Raw genomic sequence first — 27,441 nt, forward strand, 5'->3', positions numbered from 1 at the left:
ATCTTTATGCCACAAAATGAGAAAACTGTAAGAAATGGATGAATCCTTATACTCTGCAAAGGTTAAATCAAGATGATCTGGAATGCCTAAACAGACCTTAACTATCAAGAAAATTGAAATGGTAAACAAAAAGCTTCCAAAACACAAAAACTCAGGCCCAGAAATATTCCCTAGTAAATTCTTCCAAACCTTTAAAGAGGACCTGCTGCCAATCCTTTAAAGGTCTTTCTAGGAAACTGAAGAAACAGAAACATGTCCAAAAAGTTTCTATAAAGTTTCTATGACTATCAGGGTATTCTAACAAAATTCTGATACCAAAAGTAGACAGGGACACCACAAAAAAAAAAAAAAAAGATGCAAAATCATCAAAATACTAGAAATAAAATCCAAAAATTAATCAAGGAGGTCATACACCATGACCAAGTAGGATTCATTCCAGAGATGCAAGAGTAATTTAACATATGCAATTTAATCAATGTCACATCAATAAAAGAAAAACCATATAACCATAGCAATAGATGCTGAGAAAATATTTGAAAAGGTCCAGCATCCGTTCATGATAAAAAAAAAAACCAAAAACACACTCTTGGGGCAGGAATGGTGGTGCAAGCAGTAAGGCATTTGCCTTGCACATGCTAACCTAGGACAAACTGCAGTTTGATCCCTTGGTATTCCATATGGTCCCCCAAGCCAGTAGCAATTTCTGAGTGCATAGCCAGGAGTTAACCCCTGAGCGTCACTGGGTGTGGCCCAAAAAGAAAAAAACCCTCTCAACAAGAAGGGAATTGAAGGAACTTTCTTCAATATGGTCAAAGCCTATGGAAAACATTATAGTCAATGGTAAAAACTAAAAGCCTTTCCTCTAAGATCTGGCACATGACAAGGTTGTCCACTCTTGCCATTTCTATTCAATATAGAACTTAAAGTACTTGCAGATGAATGATACTCCATTTAGAAAGTCCTAAAGATTATTAAAACAGCTTCTAGAAACAAAAGAATAATATAATAGTACTGGCTATTGCATATTAAAACAATCTGGGGTCAGAGAGATAGCAAAGTAACTTAGGCACTAGCGTTGCACAGGTTCCACTTGTATTTCATCCCTGGTACCTGATATGGTCTCCTAAGCCTCACCAAGAGTAATTCCTGAGTGAAGAGCCAGGAAAAGCCCTGAGCACTTCTGGGTGTGGAACGCAAACCAAAAAAAAAATTTTAGACAATCATAATTGGGTAAAAGATAATTAAAACAATATGTCCACAAAGTTCAAAGGAAGCAGTCATTCCCTTAATATATTAGGACTCATTAATATATATGACAAGTTAAAAAGATCAAAACTTACAATCAAGGATATAAAATGTACAGGCTGATTTATGAGATTAGAATTTACTAAAAATTAAGGGAATGCCTTGGCAGTTGAGTTATATCAAGGACTGTTTAATCCAAAGAGTAAAGCTTATGGAAGTTATTATTCCAAGACTAAACAAGTTTATATGAATGAATGACTACCAGATCCTTAAGTGGTCAGTAAAAAGATGTTTGAAGGCATATTATTACCATGAGTCTGACGGTCTTAATAAACATGATTGTTTCCTAGACACAACTCTTGGTGATCTAACTAGACACAAAATATTAGGCTACGTGGAGAGAAATAATTAGGTGTGAAATTTAACACGTCTATTTTTTAATTATTTTAAGATAGTATATCTAAAGCATCAAGCGTAATCTATGTAAGAATGTCAAGATTTACGTAATAATTTAATTTGTGTGTGTATGTGTGGTTTTTGGGTCACACCCGGCAGTGCTCAGGGGTTTTACCTGGCTCCGTAATCAGAAATTGCTCCTGGCAGGCACGGGGGACCATTTGGGACGCCGGGATTTGAACCAATGACCTTCTGCTTGAAAAGTAAACGCCTTACCTCTATGCTATCTCTCCGGCCCCATAATTTAATTCTTTAATAGTAACAATTATGTTTCCCAACTTCAAGCTATAATATAAAGCTATAGAAATCCATGTACTGTACTACTTCCATGGTATTATACTAAAAATTAGATAGATCAATGGAATAAATGTGTTTAGAAATAAACCCACATATATATGAACAAATAATTCAAGACAAAGCAACTAAGCATAAAATTGGAAAAAAATCTCCATAAATGGTACTGGGAAAACTAGATAATCACATGCCAACAAATTAAACTGGATCATTATCTCACACCCTGCACAAAAAAAAAAAAAAAATCAACTAAAATTAACTAGACTCAGATATCAGACCTCTAACCAAAAACATATAAAGAAAATATAGGCAATACATGTTATTGGCTTACAAAATGTCTTTGAGGAGTTGATTCCAAGACAAAGATACAAAACGTTAAAAAAAAAAAAGCAAATAGGACTATTTCAGAAGCCAAAAAGCTACTATACAGTGGAAAAAACTATCATGATGTGAGAAGTTATTTGCATACCATATATCTAAGTTGAATATCTAAGATATATAAAAATAATAAAACCTGTAAAACAACCCCAGCAAAAAAAAATGGCAGAATTAAATAGTTCTAAAAAAAAAAAAAAAAAAGAAAGCCAATAGGCAACTGAAAAAAATCCAGTATCAGTTGTTAAGAGAAATGCAAATCAAAATTAAAATGAGCTAGCATTGGAAACCTCACAGGTTATTGGTGGGAATGCAAACTGGCCTAGATGCTGTGAAAAAGTGTGGTAATTTCTTTAGAAAATTAAAAGTAGGGGCCCAGAGAGACAGCACAGCGGCGTTTGCCTTGCAAGCAGCCAATCCAGGACCAAAGGTGGTTGGTTCGAATCCCGGTGTCCCATATGGTCCCCTGTGCCTGCCAGGAGCTATTTCTGAGCAGACAGCCAGGAGTAACCCCTGAGCAATGCCGGGTGTGGCCCAAAAACCAAAAAAAAAAAAAAAAAAATTAAAAGTAGGTCTAGTATCTACTAGTACCAGGAGTGGTAAATTCCACATCTAGTACCAGGGGTGGTACAAGATATAATTTAAGCTATTTTAGCTATTACCTAATTATAAAAAAATATTGTATGTTACTATATTTTTATGTTACTATATTTTTTGAAAGATGCATAATACTGAAAAAATTAATTATTACAGAATTTATATTTTAGACTCCCATTCATAAAATTTTATTTTTTAAAAAATCAAATCACAGTAAACAAGAAAGCTTTTCTAATTAGCTCTATTATCAAGAAAATTTATACTAATACTCATGATAGTGTGTTAATATACATATATTGGTTTTAGAGTCACACCCGGCAGCACTCAGGGATTACTCTTGGCTCCACGCTCAGAAATCACTCCTGGCAGGCTCAGGGGACCATATGGGATGCCGGGATTCGAACCAATGACCTTCTGCAAGAAAGGCAAATGCCTAACCTCCATGCTATCTCTCCGGCCCCCATGTGTTAATATATTTTAAGTATATATGTAAATACACATGCTTAAGTATTATACTTGTATATACTTAGATATGAGATGTATAACTTAAGTATATAGATACACTAACTAAATAAGATAAAAATAATTCATATCTTTAAAAATGATCAAGGAGAATGAAAGAATCAAAGCACTGTTTCAAAAAATCTTATTGAGTCTTCTCAAGCCAAGAATTGTCTTTCTTTCCATGAGCTTTATTTCATTGAGATCTTAGAAAAGTGTCACTCTAATTGATTTAATATTTTCTGTGTTTTTTTCCTTAACATTAGAGGAGATTACCTCTGACCATATTAAACACAAAGATCTATTTTAAAATTTAAAAATCTCATGAAATGTCTTAATAAGTAGTTGGGTTTTCCCAAGCAAGTAAGGACAGTACAAAATATCTAGTCTGGAGAAAGATGCCCTAGCAAACTGCTGTCATTCCTCTGAGGCACCACAGGGTGTCAGGGCCGCATCATGAAAATTGCTATCCTTAAAAGCAACAAAACCAAGCTTCAAACACCAAAGGTGAACTAAATTTTTCTTGGGCAAAGCTCCAATCAAGCCTTTCTCATGAGATTTATCAAATTCCATAATTAAGGTTTTTAGAGAGTTACTAAAAATAGCTCCATTACATTAAAAAATTTTTATTATATTTGAGGCACCATAATTTACAATACTATTTCAAAGTATGAAATAATGAACTTCTCACATTCATTTGCCAAATGATCTGCTACCAATGACACATTTAAATTCAACTGTTATTTTCCTTTTCCTATTCCCAAATAACTATATTGGCTGAATATAACAAAGATAATTATTCTGAGCCTTCTAAAATGAAAAAAAAAAAAACCAACATAACTCATAACATTTTTTATGATGGTCAAAGAATCATAGGCAAGTGTTCAGGGTATTATTTTATATTTTTGGTAAAAGTACATTGGTATTCTTGGTTAAACTGTGCCCGATTTTTCTCATTTCAAGTAAGATCCATTTTTATTTAATGGGAGCAGTGCCATCTAATGAGTCAGCACTATAATACAACATCTAATATTTTGAGGTGAAGATATATCATTATTCATGTTTTTATTCACTTTATTCTTAAACAAAAAATTTTCCTTATAAGTATCAAAACCAATTTTTATGAAAGAATTTAGTAAATAAAGTGCTTTACATTAAAAAATTCCTGATTGGAAATAGCTATATAATTTGAACTTTAAATATACTCTTTATAGTACATTAAACAAATTATGTACTACTTTTAAAGAAGAATTAATATTCCATTTTTAACTTGAATAAAATATTTACAATAGCTTCCATAACTGATATTTGAATCCTAATTAAAATTTATGAGGTAAGAAAAATTATGCTGGATTCTTATGTCAGTTCTTAAAGCACACATACTCTCTATCTGGGCAAATAAAATACTAGAGCAGAGCAGCACACTATCAACTGTAGCTCATTAAAAGTGCCGTTGGATACCAATGACAGAAACACAGAGAATAATCTAAGTGGACTAATTGCCTTTCTGAAAACCACAAGTAGGTGGATACAGGACAAAATTTACATCCGTCAGAGGAATGTTTTATATCCCCCTTAATGGCAAAAAGTTTTTAGTCACTAAGAAAAATCCAACTCCAAGTGCAATTAGAAGCATGTACAGGTTGGCACAGTACACAAGCAAAGATAAATTGAATAGAGGGATTATTTTTATACACTTCACTTCTGAAAGTTGGAGCTTGCAAAAATGACAATTAATATAGTTAGCTAGTATCATCACAGCAATTTCATATTCTTACTTCGAAGTGATTGTGTGACTTCCAAAAGAATATTTAAACATGGTTTGAACCAGGGGTCCTCAAATTTTTTAAACAGGGGGCCAGTTCACTGTCCCTCAGACCATTGGAGGGTCTGACTATAGTAAAAACAAAACTTATGAACGAATTCTTATGCACACTGCATATAACTTATTTTGCAATGAAGAAACAAAACAGATACAAATACAATATGTGGCCCGCGGGCCACAGTTTGAGGACCACTGATTGATTTCCCTTAATCATCTTGCTAATAACTGAACAAGAAGATAAACACTCAAAATTAGGTTAACTGGGGGCCAGACCAGTGGTGCTAGAGGTAAGACATCTGCCTTGCAAGTGCTATCTTAGGAGGGATTGTGGTTCGATCCTCTGGTGTTCCATTTGGTCCCCCCAAGTCACGAGGGATTTCTGAGCGCATAGCCAGGAGTAACCCCTAAGTATCAAACAGGTGTAGCCAAAAATTAATAAATAAAAAATAAAAAAAATTAGATTAACTGATTTGAAGCTACTGCTATCAGTAGCATATAATAAACATTCATTTACAACTTACTAAGTATCTGTGAGGTAGCTATATAGATACAAAATAAAAATACTAGAACAGTACAATCCAAACGTTAACAATGGTTTTGATGCTTATATGTTATTTAAATATTCTCTTTTACATTTATAAATATTCCCCAGCAAATGTAAATAGAAATCTTTTTTAAATAATTCAAGCTGTACAAATCCATCCTTTATTGCTATAAAAAAAGAGATATAATTTTTATACTTAAATTTAAAGCTATACTTTAGGAGGTATAGAAGTCTAAAAGACACATTTCAAATATACATTTCCCATAGTAAGACTTAAATATTTTCAAGTAACAAATTCCAAAATTAAGAAAAATTAATTTTATTACTTAAAATATGAAAATGGTTATATATTTATAACCTTTATGTGTTCTTTCAATTTATCATTATCTGCTTCTCTTTTATGAATTTGGTGCTGTAGTCGTTCATGTACTACTTTTACAGAATGTGAGAAACGGTTTATTTTCAAAGCATTTGCCTAAAATGAAAAAAAATTAATGTTATTTAATGCATTTACTTTTAATCTTTATCCCTATTTAGCCAGGATCTAAAGAGTTGATAAAAAAATAGAGTTCTACTTTAAATAAACTATGATCCCTATGTGGGACTGTTGATCTTGGGCTAGCAGGGAGCAAGCTAGCTCCAAATTTCCCCAGGTCCACATCTCTTTACCTCCAATTCTTACGTATCCAAAGACAGAGACCCATAGATACGCCTTTGTTGGAGGGTGCAAATATATTTTATGCCAAACTATAAGAATGTTTATTCCTCCCTGCCTGTTTTTCTAAATGGCTAATGCATTATCTCTTTTAATGACTGGTACATTATCTCCATTGTTCAATTTTAGTTTATTCATACAAGTGAAATTATAGGTATATCCTATATTACTCTACAAACACTAAAAATACTTAATTTATGTTAAAATTGACAGGATACAAATTTTAAATTAATTCTCAATAATTTCTTATACCTGAGTAAAAATACCATTAAAAAACTAATATAAATTTTTTTTAAAAAGAAATCATATTTGGGGCCGGAGAGATAACATGGAAGTAGGGTGTTTGCCTTGCATGCTGAAGGATAGTGGTTCGAATTCTGGCATCCCAAATGGTCCCTGAGCCTGCCAGGAGTGATTTCTGAGCATAGAGCCAGGAGTAACCCCTGAGTGCTGCCGGGTATGACCCAAAAACAAAAACAAACAAACAAAAAAAAAAGAAATCATAATTTTATTCATAAGACTTAAAAATATCCAAATAATTCAAAAACTCTGCATCAAAATAAATTAAAACCTCTGCATCTATTTTGGGAAACTCAGAGGTAAGGTTGTAAAGCAGTGGAATGGGAGGAATCAATATTAAGACAATATGAAAATATTAAAACTCAAAATCTGCTTACCTTTTCATCCTGAAACAAAGAATAAAGTTCTTGTATATAGCTCTCCTTTTCAAGTATCTTCTTCTGAAGATTCTTCAACAAATTTAAAATAAAAGTTAGAAATTCACAACTTGTGTAATATTGGCTAATTTGATAAAAACCATGCTGCAAACAAAGAAAAAGTAGAATATATACAAAGTTTAAAAAGACTTACAGTATTTTCATTTTCATTAGCAGTTAGCTCTTCTAACATGCCAGATAAGCCATTCCCTCTCTGCGAAGAGAGAATTACAATTAAGTGTTTACAAAAATATTTGCATGGAAAAGTAGGTCGTAAATGAGCAGTACAAGAAATATTTTGGTGTTCTTACTTGTTGGTATTCTGTCCTAAGATGATGTTCTAAAGCTTGTTTTACTCGCGTGAAAGTATCTAATTCTTTTGTTAATATTTCCTTCTGTTGGGAAATCTTCAAGTTGGACGCAGAGAGAGTAGCCTGAGAAAATTTAAGAACATATACATATTTTAATAAATAGCATTAAATTGTTCTAAAATATGACTTTTCTAAAAACCTTTTCCTAATAAGAATAATTCTTTTTATAAAGTAATGGTAAATATTGTCAATAAGAAAACAATCGGGGCCGGTGAGGTGGCGCTAGAGGTAAGGTGTCTACCTTGCAAGTGCTAGCCAAGGAAGGACCTCACCGCAGTTTGACCCCCGGGCGTCCCATATGGTCCCCCCAAGCCAGGGGCAATATCTGAGCACTTAGCTAGGAGTAACCCCTGAGCATCAAATGGGTGTGGCCCGAAAAAAAAACAAAAAAAAAGAAAAAAAGAAAACAATCATTTTTGTTTCCAATTAACACCTTAATACATGGAAATTTTAGAAGTATACTATTATTCATAAGACTAGAAAATATAGTTCATGTGTCATAAAATTTTTCTTTAAAATTGACTGTCTAGTTCAATTCCAGGTGAGTTAACTTATAGTTGCTAACTTGCCTTCCTGTCGGTTGCAAATCTGAGATCATCTTTTAGGAAAAGAATTGAAACTAATGGCATAAGGCCAAAGAAAAGTAATTTAAAAATGTATTTTATATAAAAAACAATTAATGAGCATAACTTAAAGACTGAGATGTTATTTAATGTATTATGGAGATTATGTCAGCTTTTCACTTATTAAGATGCTTGCAAAATGAATACTTACATTTTCAAAAGTAATTTCTTCAATGGTATCCTTAAATACTGGTAAAAGTAATTCCATAGAATAGGTCACCAACTCAGCTTCCTCGAGAATTGCCTCCAATTCAGATTTTTCAGTTAGCATGTCCTGGAGTAGGCTAATTATGTACGAAAAATAAAATTTAAGTTCAATCTGTCATGGAGAGCTGGCATACTGTTAATTCGGATAACCTAACTAAACATATTAGCTCTCTACAATATATCAGTTAATTATCACTAATAATATCTTAATTTTCTATATAACCCATAATTTTCCTGTATTTACTATAAGATGGAGGTTTGACTTTAGTTCATTTGATTTTGTGGGGGCACACCAGCTCCTGACATTTTAATCCTTAATCTGTGCAAAACATCACTCCAGATGGTGTTTTGGGTCTATAAGCAATGCTGGAGATTAAATCTGGGTTTGCTACATGCAAGGCAAGGCTTTATCTGCTGTACTATCTTTCTGGTACCTATAATAAGTTTTTAATCTCTGACAATATATAAAACACAAAAGCCAATTTGCTGTATAATTGTATTACTTATATTATTCAATATTCCTTGTCTGGTAGTAAAATAATTTAATATGCATATGTATTCCTTCATAGAAATACACTAAACAAATGGTATACAGAAAACTAAAGCTTTACAGATACACTGGGTTTTAGAATACTTTACAATCATACAAAACAAACTGAAGGACTGGTACTAAAGTACTTGCTTTTCATATATCTAACTCAATTCAATACCTGGCACTTAAAGTCCTCTGAACCCTGCCAGAACTGATCCCTGATTAGAGCCAGAAATAAGCCCCTAGCACAAGTGAGTATGCCCCTTCTTTGAAAAGAAAAATACCTGCTATTTATTTATTTGATTACATTTCTTTCTAGATATTATTGTGTCACTGTAAATACATTTATTTGGGGTACTGATACTGATAACCTAAAATCAGAATGCTTCTTATACATTTATCAGTCAGGTAGCAGTTGACTTGTCACTCCTGCACATATTGAAAACTTATGGAATGGATTTGCAGAATACCCAGACATGAAGTGATATGAACATAATGAGAGGTTGAATGATTTGGTGAATGTTTAGCAACAATTCAGAAGCAAGACTACAAAGCAAATGCTCCAAGGTCCCCAAGCGGGGCCAGGAGTGATTCCTGAGAACTATCAGGAGTAAGCCCTAAACATTGCTAATTTGCCCCAACCAAACAAAAATGTTTCTAAACTTGTAGTACATGCTTTTGCATACAGGATGCCTGAGTTAAGTTAGAGTTCCAGTACTTCTTGGTTCCCTACTAGAAATGTAGCACCGGAGTCTCAAGTCAGAGTAGACCCTGAGCACCACTGGGTGTTGCCCCCAAGCCAAAAAATAAATTAATTCATTAAATTCTTGCTAAGAAATAACTTGTTGGGGTTGAAGAGATAGTACAGTGGGCAGGGTACTTGCCTTCCACACAGCCCACCATGTTCGATCCCCAGCAAATCATATTGTCCCCCGAGCTCACCAGATGTAATTCCTGAGTGCAGAGCCAAGAGTAACCCCTGAGCACAGCTGGGTGGGGCAAATAAAAAGAGAAGAAAAAAAGAAATGACTTCTCACTAAAAGAATAGCCAAGAGATAGCAAGGAGGTTAGGCATTTGCCTTTCATGCAGGAGGTCATCGGTTCGAATCCTGGTGTCCCATGTGGTTCCCCGTGCTTGCCAGGAGCAATTTCTGAGCATGAAGCCAAGAATAACCCCTGAACACTGCCGGGTGTAACCCAAAAACAAAACAAAAAAAAAAAGACAACCAAGTGAAAGTGAAAAAGTATTATTGCAGAAGAATTTGGCTTTGAGAATAAAGAAGTTTCATGAATACATCAACTTACTTAAGTTTAAAAAGTTTCAGAAAGCCTTTATAAATATTTTTATTTAAAAAGAAAATTTTCTGTGGCAGGCATGCATTGTAAATTTCTTTAGTTGGCAGCCCTTTTCTTTATGCCATACATTATAGTGGCTCATTAACTATTAATTACACCTTAGAGAATATTACAAAGTAGATGGTTGCTCAAGCACCCAGGCTTATCTTAAGCATCACTGGTTAAATGATGAGTCTCAGAAGGTGCTAGCTATAAACACCTACACTTTCTATAGAACCGTGATTGACAGTCAGAAATGAGTATATGTACCCAATTCCAATACATTTTAATTTATAATAAGTTAAGCTAGCAACTGAATTATCTTATTAATAGTAACTGGCATTTTAAGATTGTCATATAAGAAGGCAATGAGTTATATAAATAAAAAAATACAAAAAAATAAATGCATTTTATTCTAAAGAAGTTAAAAAAAGACAAACATTAGTTATATAGCAATATAGTAATTAATAATAAATTTCACTTTTTAAGATTAAGCACTTTATGTGCTTAAGGTTAAAGAAACACTTTAGCTACTTTAACTAAGCAATTTAAGATTTTTTTAATGTGGGCACCTTGGATAGGGTTCACTTCTAGCTTGATGTTCAGGTTTCACTCCTAGTATTGCTCAGAGACCATATAGTGCCAATATAGAATTGACCAGAGTCAGCCTCATGCCAGGCAATATCTTTAATCTCAGTACTATCTCTATTCTCTTAAAAATTATAAAAAAAATAAAAGTAAAACACTACCTGATTTACACTGAATAAGTAGTACACTTAGAAGATTAAGCATATATATGTATATGTATATATATTAAATTTAAAGAGGGCATTTACAATAAATGGAAAACAAATTCCTGAAACCAGAAAGTGACATATCACCTGTTATTACTGGAAAAATACCATCTGATCTGACTTTCACTCCCATGCCCTGATAAATATTTCTTCTCTGATCTAGCTTTAAAATAGGAAAACAGTTCTTCTACGTGACTTCCATCATCTGAGGTCTCCTCCATAAATCTGGCAAATGACTGTATAAGCAATATCCAATGTGACTTCTTCACTAAATTGGAAAGCAGGAAATAATTTATTATATTTTCAGTATTTTTATTACCCAATTATATATAAAAATTAAAGATATGGCAAAATAATGCACAGAAATATTTGAAATTATAGATGCTAGTGAATCTATTTTGATAACAAAATAACATCAGAATTATATAGCAAGTCACTTACTAAGGTCAATTTCCAGAATTTTCCATTGTTTTATAATCACATAAATGTTGAAAATTTTTTGGTATTATATTATCTTAAATAGGTCAGACTAGAAAGGATATAAAACCCATAAATTAACTGTCGTCCTCACTACATCCACCCAGTCAACATACATTAGGGTCTAATGTGTTCTTTAATCCATTAAGAATTTACTAATGGGAAAGTATGAGTGAAGGACTCAATTTCATTTTATTGTATGTGGCTAACCAATTTTTCCAACACTTTGTTGAAAGTATTTTCTTTGATCACCTTAATGCACCTAGATCCTTTGTGATACATTTGAGGGCTTGTTTGGGCTCTTAGATCTATGTCATTGGTCTTAAAGTCTGCTTCTTTTACCATATAGTTTTTATTGTTATAGATTCTTAGTATTATATAAAGTTGTGGACAAACAGGTACGGGGGAAGCAATCCAGGAATGCCCACCAACCCTCAACTCCAATCATCCCATCCCAGAACAGCATGGCTTGGAGAAGTATTAGGTGTTCCAGATCCAAACAGCAGATTTGATGTGTGGCCAGTTATGACAAAACCTCAAACTTACTGGTCTACCCATCCCTAACTTCAACTCAAAGACCACATCAGAACATCCAGTCTAAACCTTGTCAATAGTGAATGGAACATCTAAAACAATGAGGAAATAGAAGGACACAGAGATGATGACAGAAAACAACAAAAACCCAAAGGGATCACTGGGACATCAGACCTGTGTAATTTGCCTGAAGAAGTCTGCTGAACAATCTGAAAATGACATTTGAGCAAAAATCCTATAAACTTGAAGAAAGCTTGATTGGAAAAAAAAAATAAGAAAGAAAGAAATTGTTCAAATAGAAGTAATAAAGAAAGTATGTAAGTATGGATGAATCTAAAGGGCAAATTGTAACTACTGAAGATACAGTAAATAAATATACCAAGCAAGAAAAAGAAATAGGAAAAAAATAAAGAAAAAAGAGAATATAAGATAAATTATTGATAATGCCAAGAAAAATGTATCATAATCAGAAATTCCTAGAGAAAGACTGAAAGGAGATGAAAGAACAGTTGAAGAGAAATTTAGGCAAAAGTTTTACAACCTGAAGAGTAAAATGAGAACATAGAAACAAGAGAATCAAAGAGTAGTTGATATAGTTCTTTGAAAAATTCCATGGGCATCCTTGCAAGGATGCACTGAATCTGTATGTTGTTTTGGGGAGTATTGCCCAAGTATTTTAATGATGTTAATTCTTCCAGTCCATGAGCAGGGAATATATTTTCTTTTCTATATGTCCCCCTTTATTTCTTTAAGTATGTTTTATGGTTTTCTTTGTATAAAAGAAAGAAATCCTTATACTTTTCTACATGTAAATAATAGAAGAGTGATATTAAAAATAATCCCATTCACAATTGTACCTAAGAGGTTTGAGTATCTAGAACAATATCTTATACCATTCATAAAAGACAACTCAAAATGGATCAAAGATCTCAAAATTAGACCAGAATCCATACCATACATTGAAGAAAACATCAGTAGAACTCTCCAGAAAACTGACCACAGAGAAATTCTCAACAAGAAAACCAGTGTCAAAAGCAGCAAAGCAAATAAACAAAAACAAAAGGCACTTAAAAACTTAAAAAACTCCTGTTCAGTGAAAGAAACTCAAGCTATAACAAAAAGACACCTTATTAGATATGAAAATATTTGTTCACCATACATCAAAAAAGGGCAGATATCCAAGATCTGAAATGCACTCACAAAACAACAAAACAATCCAACAACCCATATACAAATGGGGCAAAATAAACACTTTCCCCAAAACATACAGATGGCCAATATACATATGAAAAGGTTCTCATTGTCACTATGATTAGAGAAATGCAAATCTAAACAACACAGACATTATAATCTCATGCTAGTGAGAATGGCAGATATCAAAAATGTCTGTAAAGAATGGTTGGCAGGAATGTGATGAGAAATAAACCCTTGTCAACTGTTGTTCGTTTTGTTCTCTGGTTCAATTTCTAGAGAGCTCAAAAATTAATTAAATAAATAAATAAACCCAGAACTCCCATATAGCCCCGCAATACAACTTCTTGGTATATATCCACAAAACACAAAACATTCATTTGAATGAATAGTTGTACACTTGTGTTAATTTAAACACTTGGCACAATAGTCAAGATAGGTTCTTTGTATTTCTATAGCAGTTGTTATAAATTATTTCACTTCTGATCTTACTATATAATTTTCTTGTTTTTTTTTTCTTCACGGGACTAGTATTTCAAAACAAAAGTTCTTGATTTCATTATTCTTTGCTGCACTTACTACAATAGCTAAGATAAGGAATTAAAATAGGTATCTAACCACAAATGAATGAAATCTGAAGGTGTGGCCAATAGGCACAATGGAATACTTCATAGCTGCATAAAATCAAGCAATTTGTTGCAACCTGGTTGGAACTAAAAGGTATCTCACTGATGAATGAAATAAGCCAGAAATAAAGACAAACTTAAAGTGGTTTCATGTTATCGGTGGTATATAGAATAACTGGTGAGAAAATGTAATGTATTAAAAGGGAGACGACTAAATCACCCTTGACTACAGAGTTTAAGGAAGAGGACAAAAAAGGAATGAAATCAAGTTAGTAAGGAAGATGAGAAAGGGAATTAATGGTGGGACAGGAGTCAGACTTCCATTATATTGTTGATGTGGGAGGATAATCTAGCTATAAACCCAAAGCACAGACTCAACAACACTGAACCAAGGAATCTAAGTTGTGCCTATCAAGTTGATGTGCCTATCAAAGTGGACAATGATGAGTATGGTAACACTGGTGATAGGAGTTTACATTGGTTGATTGGTGTTGAAATATCATATAACTATAATGTAAATAGTAATAACTTTGTAAACCATGGTTCTTTAATTTTATCTGAGAAATTAAATTTAATCTGAGAAAAAAGTTGAGAAAACATATTTAGCTAATAACGTAATGAAAGCATGATCATGACATTCTCAATCTAAAGAGAAGAGTAGTATCAAATTATTTTTTTAAAAGACAAGCTCAGGGGCCCAGAGTGATAGCAGAGCATGTCAGGCATTTGCCTTGCACTGGTCACCCCGGGTTTAATCCCAGCATCCCATATGGTCCCCCGAGCCTGTCAGGAGTGATTTCTGAGCACCCAGCCCGGAGTAACTCCTGAGCGCTGTCGGGTGTGGCCCCAGAAAAGAAAAAAATACTACAAGATTTTAAAATAATAAAGTAAAAAGACAAATTCTGTCTTGTTTGCTACTTTAACCACAGCTAAGTGCTGTTTAAACTATTCCAAGAACCTCATTCATTCAAAAACACTTAAACCTTTTTTTTAAATAAACAAGCACCACTACAGACAACCCATACTCCACTTGGCATTGCATTTCCTTCACCTCTTATTACAGTCACTGTAGTGATCATTTTCATAAGAACACATGCAGTCACAGGTAGCTTAAGTGATCTGTTCAAGGTTACTCCTGCTTCAGTGGCAGTCCTGCCAGCAGGCAAGCTATCATCCAACAAAGCAGATATAGACAAGGACCTAGAGAGACACCCAGGGGATGGAAAGACTCTGGAGGCTTCCTGGAGGCTTCTTTAGTTAAGGAGTCCCAGGGCCTGCCACATCTGGGATAAGTACACAGCAGAAACTTAGAAGCAAGCCCAAGGAGCAGAGTGAGACCTCTAGCACTAATTCTATTTTTTTTTTGTTATAATATCTTTATTTAAACACCGTGATTACAAACATAGCTATAGTTGGATTTCAGTCACAAAAAGAACACCCCTTTTCACCAGTGCAACATTCCCACCACCAATGCCCCCCATCTCCCTCCTCCCAGAACTCCTGCCTATATTTGAGACAGGCATTCTATTTCTCTCATTAACTCTCATTAACACTGTCATGATAGTTGCTAGTGTAGTTATTTCCCTAAACTGCACTACTACTCTAGCACTAATTCTAAATAAGGGCCTCTGCCCAGTGAGAGTGTTCTGATCAGCATTCCCCATCTAGGCTAGGAGTACTGCACACCCACCATAACAGTGGCAGTGTACATGTTTTGCAGCAAGGAATGGGGGCAAAGTAGGTGCACGGCTGGGACCGTCAGGTCTTGAGTGTTTGCGAGCACTTTGCACACTTTACCCACTGGTCCCAGACTCCCGAACTCCAAGTAAGGATACCCTGCGGTGAGCCCAATCCGCAAAGACGCGCCCCGCCTACTCCGTGCGTCAGCACGTCTGGTGACGTCATCACGCCGCCGCTGCTCTAAGAAAGGATCCCCGGGAGTCTGAAACGCCAAAAGGCCTAAGCTCCGCGGTTCCGCAGGCATACCTTGATCTTCAGCCCGGACTCTAAGGGATAGCGGACCCAGTGGGCAGTGCGGTGGACGGAAGCTAGGAAGGAAGGAAGGCGGGGAGCGTCGGCGGATTCCTGTAAATGCCCGTGTTAGAGAAGAGTGGCCAGCTAGGTTCCAGTGAGACCAAAGCAGTTAGTAACCGGAGAGCTGTTTCTCTGGCAACGGCCGCCCCGCCCTCCCTTTAGCGTGCTTGTAGCCGAGGCAGCCCGTTCATTGGTCAGACCCGCGGAAGTCCGCGCTGGTTCTTGATGCTATTGGCAGAAACGAATGGAGTGGGCGGGGCCTGGAGAAGGGCTTTGTGTTTCTGTTGCTCTGGAGAAATGCTTTTAAATCTTGCCCCCTGTTGCATTGATAGAAAGTTAGCACTTGGCGTCTAGTTACCTAAATTCTTTTTTGTTTGGTTGGTTTTTTGTTTCTGTTTTTGGGCGGCCTAAATTCTTAATTGAGACCATCCAGAAAAGGAATAGAGGGAACAGACTGATTAAAAATTTTTGAGCACTTTGGAAATAACCCTTTCGCTTTTTGATATTTTTTTAGAGGAGAAATTTGGCAAACTAAAGCTTGCCACAGCAGGAATCTTCCCCTTTTTAAAGTCTCTTATTGCTGTTTAGCTGACACCCTTCCCTGGGCCTTATGAGAGATCTCAGAAGTGATCTCCACGATGTCTTTTAGGTTTCAGTTCTCTGTTACCTGTGCTACAGGAAATTAGTATGGTTTATATATTCCTAAACAAATGAGGTTAAGATTTTATTTAAAAAAAAAATCCTCAGCCCAGTTTTTATATTGATTTAAGGCCATCAGACTAAGTTCATAAATAGAACAACAGACCAAAGAATTTTTTATTTATTTTTCTAAGCAATGCCTTATCACTGATTGACCCAACTTACTAAAATTTTAAAAATGTATTAATAATGAACATGAAACTGTACTAAGTGTGCAAATGCTTTTTTAAAAAGCACTGAGGAATAAAGATTGAAGTACCTACTTAGTATCAACGAAGTATAATTGGCAATCCTGGATCAATTTTCTTATTAAAAAAGAATAAAAGGGAGGTCACAAGTGGAGGTGGAGTAAGAGCATAATTCCAGACCTTTCCATCAGTACAATTTAAAATCCTCACCTAACGTGTCATAAGTTGAAAATTAATTGAATGCAAAAGTTAAGCTTTTAATTTAAAAAACTAATTGGGGGGGGAAGCTAATTTAATTAAATTGCATAAATTTTAGCGCTAACCTCAAAATATTCTAGAGGAAACAAAAATGCAAAGTAAAACCTTTTTAGAATGAACATATAAGGGCTTAAGAGATAGCAAGGGGGTTAGAGTGCTTAACTTACATGCAGGGTCAACTTTTTATTTGGTTTGGTTTGTTCCGGCCCCAAAAGCTTTACATTCCCACACCGGGAGTCGAACCCGGGCCGCCTGGGTGAAAACCAGGAATCCTAACCGCTAGACCATGTGGGAAGTGTTAACCTTCTCTAGGCTCCTCAGCACTTTGTTCTTTGAGCTCAAGGGGTCACTGCTGAGCACAGAGCCAGGAACAGTACCTGAGTTCCAACATACGTGGTTCAAATAAACTGATTAAAAATGGATATATAACATTCTTAAGTTTAAGTTGAGTTGTCAATGTAAGTTAAGAATGGCTTTCCCGGGCCCAAGCGATAGCATAGCAGTAGAGCGTTTGCCTTACTCGCAGCAGATCCAGGACGGACCGGATCGAACCCCAGCGTCCCTTATGGTTTCCCAAGTCAGGAGTAACCCCTGAGCGTCACCGGGTGTGGCCAAGAAACAAACAAAAAAGAATGGCTTTCCTTCTCTGCAATTCAAGTTTTTCCTTCAATCTGATTAGATAATTTATTTTATAGACTGATTCGTTATTCCGTTATTTTAACAGAAAAAGTAATTTAATCCTGCCAATACCAACGCCCAGACATTATTCAGCATACACACCCCCAAAACAATGTATCATGGTTTTCTGCATGATTTAGAGCTAGCATACACTTTATATTAAAGACCAATAGTACATATTTTCCATTTTCTTGGTCATATAGTCTGGATTACTATGCAGTTTCTTTAAAATGCTACAAAGGATTTACAATGCAAGAATTTAGCTGTCTTCAATTAAGTTTGTTCTTCTAAATTAGTGGGATAAGTAAGATTGACAGGAGATTCCTGTCATGAATTTTTAAATATCTAATGTATAAGGTCAGGGATGTAGCTCAGAGTTACAACACTTAACTGGCTTGTGTGAGAACCATGAGTTCTAATCCTTGCAGTAGTAAGAGTAAGGAAAGAAACATAAAGCGCGAAATAAAGACCGATTTAAAATATTTTTTCTTTCTAATTTTTATTCTGACACTGATTTACCATGGTGTTCATAATAAGTCATTTAAGGCATTAAATGTTCAAATACCAAGCCTACCAACAGTCTCACTAGACCTTCACCAGTATCCCTTGTTACACACCCATGATCATAACTTGCCTCCATGAAGATACAAAATTACTTCATATTGCTTGTTACAACATTAAGACAACTGGATTGATCAAATCTTTGATTAACACAGGTCAATTCAAAATGATGATTATATCTCACCATGTTATTATTAGTCGGTGTTTAAGTGGGCTTGGTTTGGTGCTAGTTGAGCTTTCGGTACTATTGATCAGGCTCACTGAGGTAGGTAGATTACTGTCACTATCCTATCAGATTTCCTATGATAATCCTAGGCTTATACTACAAGATATTGAAGTGTACAGGATTTATAGATCTGAAACAAATTTAGTGGTCTAGATGTTTGATATGTTTAATTTGTGAAAGTAGGCCCTTTCTGTCAGAGTATCAAAGGTGGTGTTGATCTTCTGTAGTTTATTCAGAAAGGGAAATCTGCCTTCTCCTTTTTGAGATTGTCACAGAAGTATCAGCCTAGACCTGACTACCTGGAAAATATCAGTGGCCATTATATTCTTCTAGACTTTAACATTGAATTCATTAGTGGTACATTTTTAAGTATAATTTATAACATGTTGGTTGTAGCCATAATTTTCTTATGGTTAAAAGTATGTACTTAATATTAAAAATATCAAACAATGTCATAATAGACAAGTTATTTGATGAATATAAACAATTTTAAAACCAAGAATTATTTAGTGATGTGGTAAATTGTTTCCAAAGATTACTTCAAAACAATTCTCCTCCCTATATACAACAAAAAATAATGTAATTAACTTCCCCCCATTGTATTTCAATAGTAAGCAGTGAACTGGGTCAGTTTCAGAACTAAACTTTGAGACATCTAACAGGTTTTATTTTTCTGCTTTGGAAGTCATGTACATATCTAAGAAATATGGTATCTGCACTGTACAGTGAAACTCAGCCAGCTACTAGCTATTTCAGGAAGCTATTTTGAGCACCTAATATAAAGGGTGTTCATTATACTTGTGTGTTAAGCATTGACTTTCAAGGTTTAATTAGTTCTAGTTTGATGTAACTCAATGCCCTTATTCAAGGGAATAACAAGGTAAACAAATTAATTTTTGAATTTACCTAATATGTCCCATATTTGTGAAAATATTTACAGAGGTGATAGAACCCCTCTCTGAATTCTTGTGTTCTATCCCAAGAGTTTTGTTTGGATTTCTATTGATATTAGAATTAATATAGTAGCTTAAAACAACCATTTAGTTCATATCTGTGGGTCAAAAATAATTCAATGTCACTATGTACCTAAAAAATTACTGTGAAAGATTTGTAATCTACTTTGGTCAAATAAAAATTTTAAAAAAGTGCATCTCACTTAGGACTTCAGTTCTTTTTTTGACGAAACATCAATAAAAATGTGAATTTTAAAATATTTAAAAGTGGGGCCGGGCGGTGGCGCTGGAGGTAAGGTGCCTGCCTTACCTGCGCTAGCCTAGGAGACGGACCGCGGTTCGATCCCCCGGCGTCCCATATGGCCCCCCAAGCCAGGAGCGACTTCTGAGCGCATAGCCAGGAGTAACCCCTGAGCGTTACCGGGTGTGGCCCAAAAACCAAAAAAAAAAAAAAAATATTTAAAAGTAATCAGGAAGACACAACTGGAATGTGTTTTTTGTTTTGGTTTTGTTCCACATGATAATGATTGTACTACTTGTCAAGTTAAAACTAAATTATAGCTGAGATTGAGTATCAAAAAATAATATTTTTAGTTGATATGATCAATCAGGATTCTAGAATCTCTCCTACTCTATGTATGTGACTCATGATATGGCATTTGTATGTTTTTTCATCTCAGATGCATCCAAGGAGTGAGAGTCCTACAGATCAAATGCCACAAAAGTTACAAAAATAATTTCTGCTACATCTTACTGAAAAACATAGTAGAGACCCAACTTAAATATAATGATCAAGTTAAAAGAGTCCATCTTTTAGTGAGGCAGGAAGGTCACATTGCATATATGGAAAACATTATTGGTATATGCTATTGCCTTTTCAGATCATTTTGTTACTGTGGATAGGTTAGGCTCAGAGGCCATGGATACCGCTCTCCAAAGATCTTGAAGAGGAAACAAAAATTACTTTAGTGGAAAGTAAAATTGTATTGGCTGTAAAATGCGATTTGAAAGGACTCCCAAATGGGAGGGCTCTAAAGGGAAAAAATAGAAGTTGCCCTTCCTTTTCACAATTTTTTAACTAAGAGGGGGCGCTTGAAATTTTTGAAATTTTATTTTGGGTAACCATGTCCACAAATGCCGTAACCATGTTCAAACCAGGCCAGTTCCATAGACTAACCCTTTTATCAAATAAGATATAAATATAGACATGAACGATTATGGCTACAGGCCCATGCAGCCCCAAACTGGCCATCTCAGGAGAGGGGAGGCCAGACCCTCACCCTACCAAAGCTCCATCACCATCACCCAGAATCACCTTCCCCAATAACTTACCTCATCACTGACTCTCTACAATTCCCTGTGGGGACACGATCTGACCACACTTTATATACACCAGTTGTAGGACCAATATCACCAGGGCTTTTGTTTTGGAGTGCAGGCACCCTCCCCTGTATCTTTCTTCCTAGAAAGCCTGGCAGCTGTAACCACGCCCACAAACACAATCACCATGTTCAAACTAGCCCTGCTTTCAGGAGCCCCTGAGTATATGCCCCTAAAATTCATAGTATCATATCTCTGAATTTCTGGACAACTTCATTGTTTGAAACTGACATCCCTAAAGGAATACCCCAATTTCAGATTTGGACATATAACAATAATATCTTACTAAACCTTGACTTCATTGGCGATAAAATAATTTTCACAAATGAGGTTACTGTACTTTTCTTTCTTTTTTCTCTATTTCTCTTCCCTTTCATTTTTATCTCCATTTTTTAATAACTTTGCTTTCACTTATCTGGAAAAAATGTGTTTATAATCAACTATGTCAAATATGTGATGTCTTTTCTTTAAATAAATAAAAAATATTTTAACAAAGAAATTTCATTTTGTTTATTAGGCCGAAGATGCCTCCTGTTCTTTTATCTCTGCTTGCTGTAGCAGACTTTAGTCTAACTCCCTTTCTCAGCTCAAGTTGCTTTCTCTTATCTTTATGCTATGTTGTCAGGCTCAATTTGTGACAGGCTCCTAATTTCATTTGTTTGATTAACCCTTTGTTCCTCACTCTTGTAGGAAGTTTCAAATTTCTGTTGAGAAATAGGGTTAAAAAACATTTCTGTGCTAAGCATAGTTAAAGATATTGGTTGTAGTTGGCTCCCCTTCTCTAGGGAACTATGTAGAGACCCTATGCAGATTTCAGGAGGAATATCTATATTGGGTTGCACTTAGACAACCATTAGTAGCTTAAAGACTTCTAAATAAAGAGACAAATTTGATCCTTGTGTTCAGGATGCATGGCTAAATATTAAAAATAGAAATACATGTTTAGGGGCCGAAGTGATAGTGTGAAGCCTAGAGCAGAAGGGACTCCATTTTGTCAAACCAATGTTAAGTTTCCATTTAAGGCTAACAAGGCTAAATTTCTATCGCAACAATAATGACACAAAACCCAAGTCAGAACAAAATATACTACACTAGATACCTAAGGATATGATAAAAGGACATGATGAAACACCCTAGAAATGCCATAGACAACAACCAATCAACTTAAAGGTCAAAACTTCCTGGGCCCAGAGAAATAGCATGGAGGTAGGGTGCTTGCCTTGCATGCAGAAGGATAGTGGTTCGAATCCCGGCATCCTATATGGTCCCCTGAGCCTTCCAGGAGCGACTTCTGAGCGTAGAGCCAGGAGTAACCCCTGAGGACTGCCAGATGTGACCCAAAAACAAACAACAAACAAAAAAGGTCAAAACTTTCTGGTTCTAAATCTATATAACTTAGCTTGAGACCCCTAAAGGGATCAACTCCTCCTGAAGAAGGCCCTTATGAGTCAGTTTATAGCTTGTTGGTTGACAGCAAAAAGATTTTTTTGCTTTATTTCATTTGTGTGGTCTTGACCTTCGACTCTGGACACTAACATTTGGAGGATCGTTCGGGATCAAATGGCAGCCCAGGTACCAACATAGATACCAAGGTCTTATGGATATTCTGAGACTTCCTTGAGGTAGGTGAAGGCACAGGGGGAGGAGTTCTGGCTGTGGCCCACAGGGAAAAACTGGACGCAGAATCACCCCAGAATTGAAGCCCCTCACCTCCCTAGAGTCAAGGCAGGAGCAACAAGCTTTGCAGCTGGAGATGCGAGATTTGGAGGAGTGCAGCAGGAGCTTCCAGGTAGAAAGGACTCCCATTGACTCCTTGTTCTGGAGAGGATGGAGAGGGTCAAGGTTCGCAGCAGAAACTGCAAGGTTTGGCGGGGAGGGGACACAGACAGCGGTGTCTAGTAGCATAGCAAGAAAGAGTCAAGGCAACTGAGCAGAGGCAACAGGAGGAAGTCAGAACCATTAGAAAATAAGATACACAAGTGATGTGAGAAAATGTCAGCGCCAAAGAGACTGGAATGAAAAAGCTTCTCACCTTTAGGGGATGTGAGTGACATGAGAGGGAGGATGTGAAAGGAACCAAAGGAACTTCTAAGAATTCCTTGTATAATAATACTTGTAGTCATACATCTCCAACTCTCCCTTGAAGCAAAGGGGGAGTAAGTTAAGCTCAAAACAGAAAAAAGAAGAGACTAGAGAGATAATACAGCAGATAAGGCTGCTGATCTCAGGTACCTAATTCCTTTTTAGGCAGAAATTTATTTCTTGTTTCTGTACTATGCTAACAGACTTCCTTTCTTTCCTGTTGAATCCTTTTATAACTCTATACTCTCAATATTATATATATAGTAAACAATGATGATTGTGATCCTTACATTTGAATTAAGACACAGAATTTGAACTTAATGTAGCTCTTGAAGAAAGAAGGGAAGAAAAAAATTTCATTTCCATATGAAAGCAAATAACTTTAGCAGATTCATGTAATTAAAAGATATTTGTGTTGGGGGCCAGAGCGGTGGCACTAGCGGTGAGGCGTCTGCCTTGCAAGCACTAGCCTAGGACTGACAGTGGTTCGAGCCCCTGGTGTCCCATATGGTCCCCCAAGCCAGGAGCGATTTCTGAGAGCATAGCCAGAAGTGACCCTAAGCGTCAAAGGGTGTGGCCCAAAAACAACAACAACAACAACAACAAAATATATTTGTGTCAAGAGTGATATTAATATAATAACTGCATGCATTATACTTTTTTGTATGATAAAATTATTACATATAGATTAACATTTTAGATGACATTCATCTACATAGATCAACAGAAAGTTAGATTGGATTCTTGTATTTCACATTGTTGTGAGACTCTCACTATCCTGCATCTTTCAAGGCTTTGATGGTGATGCTAATTTCTGCATCTTCTCAGGAAAAAAATCATACTACTTTTTGTAAAAAAAAAAAAAAAATGGTAAGGGCCCGAGCGGTGGCGCGGAGCAGTAAGGTATCTGCCTTGCCCATGCTAGCTTAGGACAGACCACTGTTTGTCCCCCCCACCCCCCCCCCCCGTCGTGTCTCCTATGGTCCCCCAAGGCCAGAGCAATTTCTGAGCACATAGCCAGGAGTAACCCCTGAGCATCACCAGGTGTGGCCTAAAAAAACAAACAAAAAAAGGTAGTTCCAGAGACTTCTAATTATGAAAGGTATTCTTATTATAATCGTCATTAATCAAGTAGTAAGTGGTAAAATGTAAATCTTTATAATGTGATAAAATCCAATTCTCCAAGTAGGAACTCAGTAAATTGTCTATTTCAACTTAGAAGCATTTTGATCATGTATTCATTGTTAAATATCCCTTTCAGTGAAATAAGTATGATTTATTGCTCTGATTTTGCTACCTATTTTGGTAAACATTAACTTTATCCATGATGACTATGTACTATTCCTCTACTTCTACCGCTTTGGGATCCTATTACTATCACTAAGAATTTAGGGATACTGTTCAAAGGCAGCTTCATTCTTGGGCTAAAAAAATCAACAGCTAAATATTTTTACCCCCAAACTCCAATAACTAACTTTTTAAAGGATTATAGTATTCCTCTCTTCAATATTCTATCAATATATTAGTGAAGAAACATCCTTTGCTCCGAGGAGATTTCTTCGGAATAAATTTGAAGGTAGGTATTGGCACACATATAAAAAATCTATTCTGATGTATTTATAATCATAAGTCTTTTAATTCAATTTTCTAAATCAAGAAATTTGATCAACTCAAACTTCTTTAGTATAGGCCTAGTGTTATTGTATTTATTATATTCACTAGTGTTAACCAATCAACTGAGCATAACCTCTAGAATAACGTACAGATGGTTAGAAAAGCACCATAAATCCATTTTCTCACACATATCCATATTTTGAATTTGTACAATATGCACCTAGATATAAAATATAATCTATTTATAATTTGCATTTATCACAAACTATATTCTTTTATTCTTTAACATCTCTATAATTTATTAGTGCATTCCATAAGTTTCTTCAAAAAAGCAAACATTTTATTCATTTTTTTAGTAGGGAAGCCTTTACTGAAGTCATATTTTTCAATGTACCCTGGAATGTTGAGATCAATTCTGATTGATCTCTACTAGTATTCCTGTCCATTTCTGAGACAACCAATATGGGAAATGGGTACTACTTGTATCTGATTTACAGAGGCTAGGTATTATTTAGCAAACTACAAAGCACATGTTGCTTAGTCTCCACATATTTGACATCTTTCTGATTTTCTCTTGGTGTTGATTTCTCATCTCTTATTGCTGTAATTGGAAAAGATGCTGGATGTAAATACAATCATCTTCTTTTTGTTAAGGTTTTATATGTTTCTATGTAGGCAAAAATGATTTGATATGTGTATGCTTGCTACATGGTCACCACATTGAAGTCTAGTTAATATCCAACTCCTCCAATAGATATGATATATCCTTGGGAATGTTCCATATGCATTTGCTTTGGATTGAAATTTTTTGTACAGATTAGGACCATCTCATAAATCATTTCATAAAATGTCCTGTTTCCTTGCTAGTTTTTTTTTTTTTTTGGTTTGTAGGCTCTATCACTGTATATAAATCCTTACAATTAATTACTATGTTGACCATTGTTTTACTTGGGTTTGGCAACCACTGTTTTTTATATTTTTGTTAGATGAATATTTATAGTCTATCCATATATAAAGTAAGACTTGTATCTAGGATATTTTTTCTTTTAATTCATACTCTGTATTTTAAATGATGAATTCAGAATGTTCATATTTAAGGTGATTATTATAAATGGTGCTTACTGCCATTCTTTTGTGGTCTGCTTATTTTATATTCTAATTTTTTGTTTCCCCCATTTGTTTCTATCTTCTATTCAATTTCTGTATTTTTTTCACACTGAATGTTCTGCAGACTTTTGTTTCGTGGTTACCATGAGAATTGCAGAAATGTTAAATAATTTATTTCATTTTGGGACCACCCCTGAATCAGGACTTATTCCTGGACCTGCTCAGAATATATTCCTCAAGTTGGTTGGGAAAACATGCAGTGCCTGGGATTGGACACATGCAAGGCAAGCAACCTGCCTCCTATTTTATCATGCCAGTCTCACAGCTTTTTATATATAAAGTAGTAAATATTTTGCTGATAGTAATTCACTGGATTGGACAGTGTCTTTTCTTTTTTCCTTTTTATGTTGTCTCATATTTTTTATTACTACTACCATAGCACTTTGATCAAGGCTTCGTGTTATTTCTAGTTTTTTTGTTTTTGTTTTTGTTTTTTGTTTTGTTTTTTGGGCCATACCCGGCGATGGTCAGGGGTTACTCCTGGCTGTCTGCTCAGAAATAGCTCCTGGCAGGCACGGGGGACCATATGGGACACCAGGATTCGAACCAACCACCTTTGGTCCTGGATCGGCTGCTTGCAAGGCAAGCACCACTGTATCTCTCTGGAGTTATTTCTTTATTTAATGTATCACAATTCCTTTGGATATTGCCTGTATAGTAGATCAAGTGATGATTAACTCTATTAGATTTTTTTGTCTGAAAAAACGTTTATTTACATATTATAATTTTATAATAGCTTTTAAGGACTATATACTCTTAGGTTATATTTATTATCTTTTTATTGTATGATTATGTCTTTCTACTCCCTTCTAGACTATAGGATTTCTGCTGAAAAATCTCATAAAAACCTGATAAAATACCTTTCTATTGTCTTTTTCTTTACCATAGCACCCTTTTTATACTTTTTATAATTGCACACAATGAAGTGCCAAAGAATGTTGCTCTTAATTCAGAAATTTAGATGTTATATCAATTTTCCACATATATGTGGTTATTGTTTTTAAGATCTTGAAAACTCTTAGCTAAAGTTTCCTTGAATATGATGTCTGCTCCTTTGTCTTTTCATATATGCAATTCTCACTACCCTGATATATATATATGTGTGTGTATATATATATATATATATATATATATATATATATATATATATACACACACACACACACACACACATATTTTTTCTTCTAACAGTAGGATATTTTTTATAGGGTGTCACACTTTTCCTAAATTTTATTTACTTCTACTTTTTCAATTGTGTTTTTGCTATAATTTCTTATTTGTTTTCTGATTTTTTTCTACAGTGAGTCTACTACTTTGTTTCCCATATTAGTTTGAATTTTATTCAAATATACTATTTATATTCAGACACTTTATCTGATGATTTTGACATCTTCAGTCTAGTTGCTTAAAAATTGCTGTGCTCTTTTTTCTTTTTGTATGTTTTTTTGTTTGTTTAGTTTGGGGGCTATGTACAGCAATGTTATGACTGCATTCAGGGATTACTCCTGGCAGTGCTCAGAGGACTATATATGGTACTAGAGATCAAATCCAGGTTAGCCCAGTACAAGGCAAGTAACCTAAGTGCTGAATTATTTCTCTGGCCCCCATTCTTGTGCTCTTGGAGCACTTTAAAAAAAATTAAA

At 35.1% G+C, this 27,441-nt stretch overlaps 1 protein-coding gene and 2 non-coding genes across 4 annotated transcripts in view; all 3 read right to left on the bottom strand.

Moving 5' to 3' along the window:
* The window catches only part of ODF2L (outer dense fiber of sperm tails 2 like), a 38,285-nt gene extending 26,900 nt beyond the window's left edge, over positions 1–11,385 (bottom strand). Inside the window, exons 1-6 of one of the 2 annotated variants that reach the window (XM_049771250.1) lie at positions 11,239–11,385; positions 8,414–8,546; positions 7,580–7,702; positions 7,423–7,482; positions 7,230–7,301; positions 6,196–6,312 (exon numbers count right to left, since the gene is read on the bottom strand). In XM_049771250.1, the coding sequence (XP_049627207.1) occupies positions 6,196–6,312; positions 7,230–7,301; positions 7,423–7,482; positions 7,580–7,702; positions 8,414–8,546; positions 11,239–11,351 (618 nt within the window). In that variant the 5' untranslated portion in view covers positions 11,352–11,385. The remainder of the gene's footprint in view (positions 1–6,195; positions 6,313–7,229; positions 7,302–7,422; positions 7,483–7,579; positions 7,703–8,413; positions 8,547–11,238) is intronic. The other variant, XM_049771251.1, reaches the window with a different exon arrangement.
* LOC126007763 (small nucleolar RNA SNORA38) lies at positions 6,432–6,562 on the bottom strand. Its single transcript, XR_007495248.1, has one exon. It is a non-coding gene; the product is annotated as a small nucleolar RNA SNORA38 (small nucleolar RNA).
* A 5,974-nt stretch (positions 11,386–17,359) lies between the features above and the next one.
* On the bottom strand, positions 17,360–17,431 carry TRNAE-UUC (transfer RNA glutamic acid (anticodon UUC)). The gene has a single exon. It is a non-coding gene; the product is annotated as a tRNA-Glu (tRNA).
* Positions 17,432–27,441: the final 10,010 nt, after the last annotated feature.

This window comes from Suncus etruscus, chromosome 4, assembly GCF_024139225.1.
Source record: "Suncus etruscus isolate mSunEtr1 chromosome 4, mSunEtr1.pri.cur, whole genome shotgun sequence".
NCBI classification, from domain to species: Eukaryota; Metazoa; Chordata; class Mammalia; order Eulipotyphla; family Soricidae; genus Suncus; species Suncus etruscus.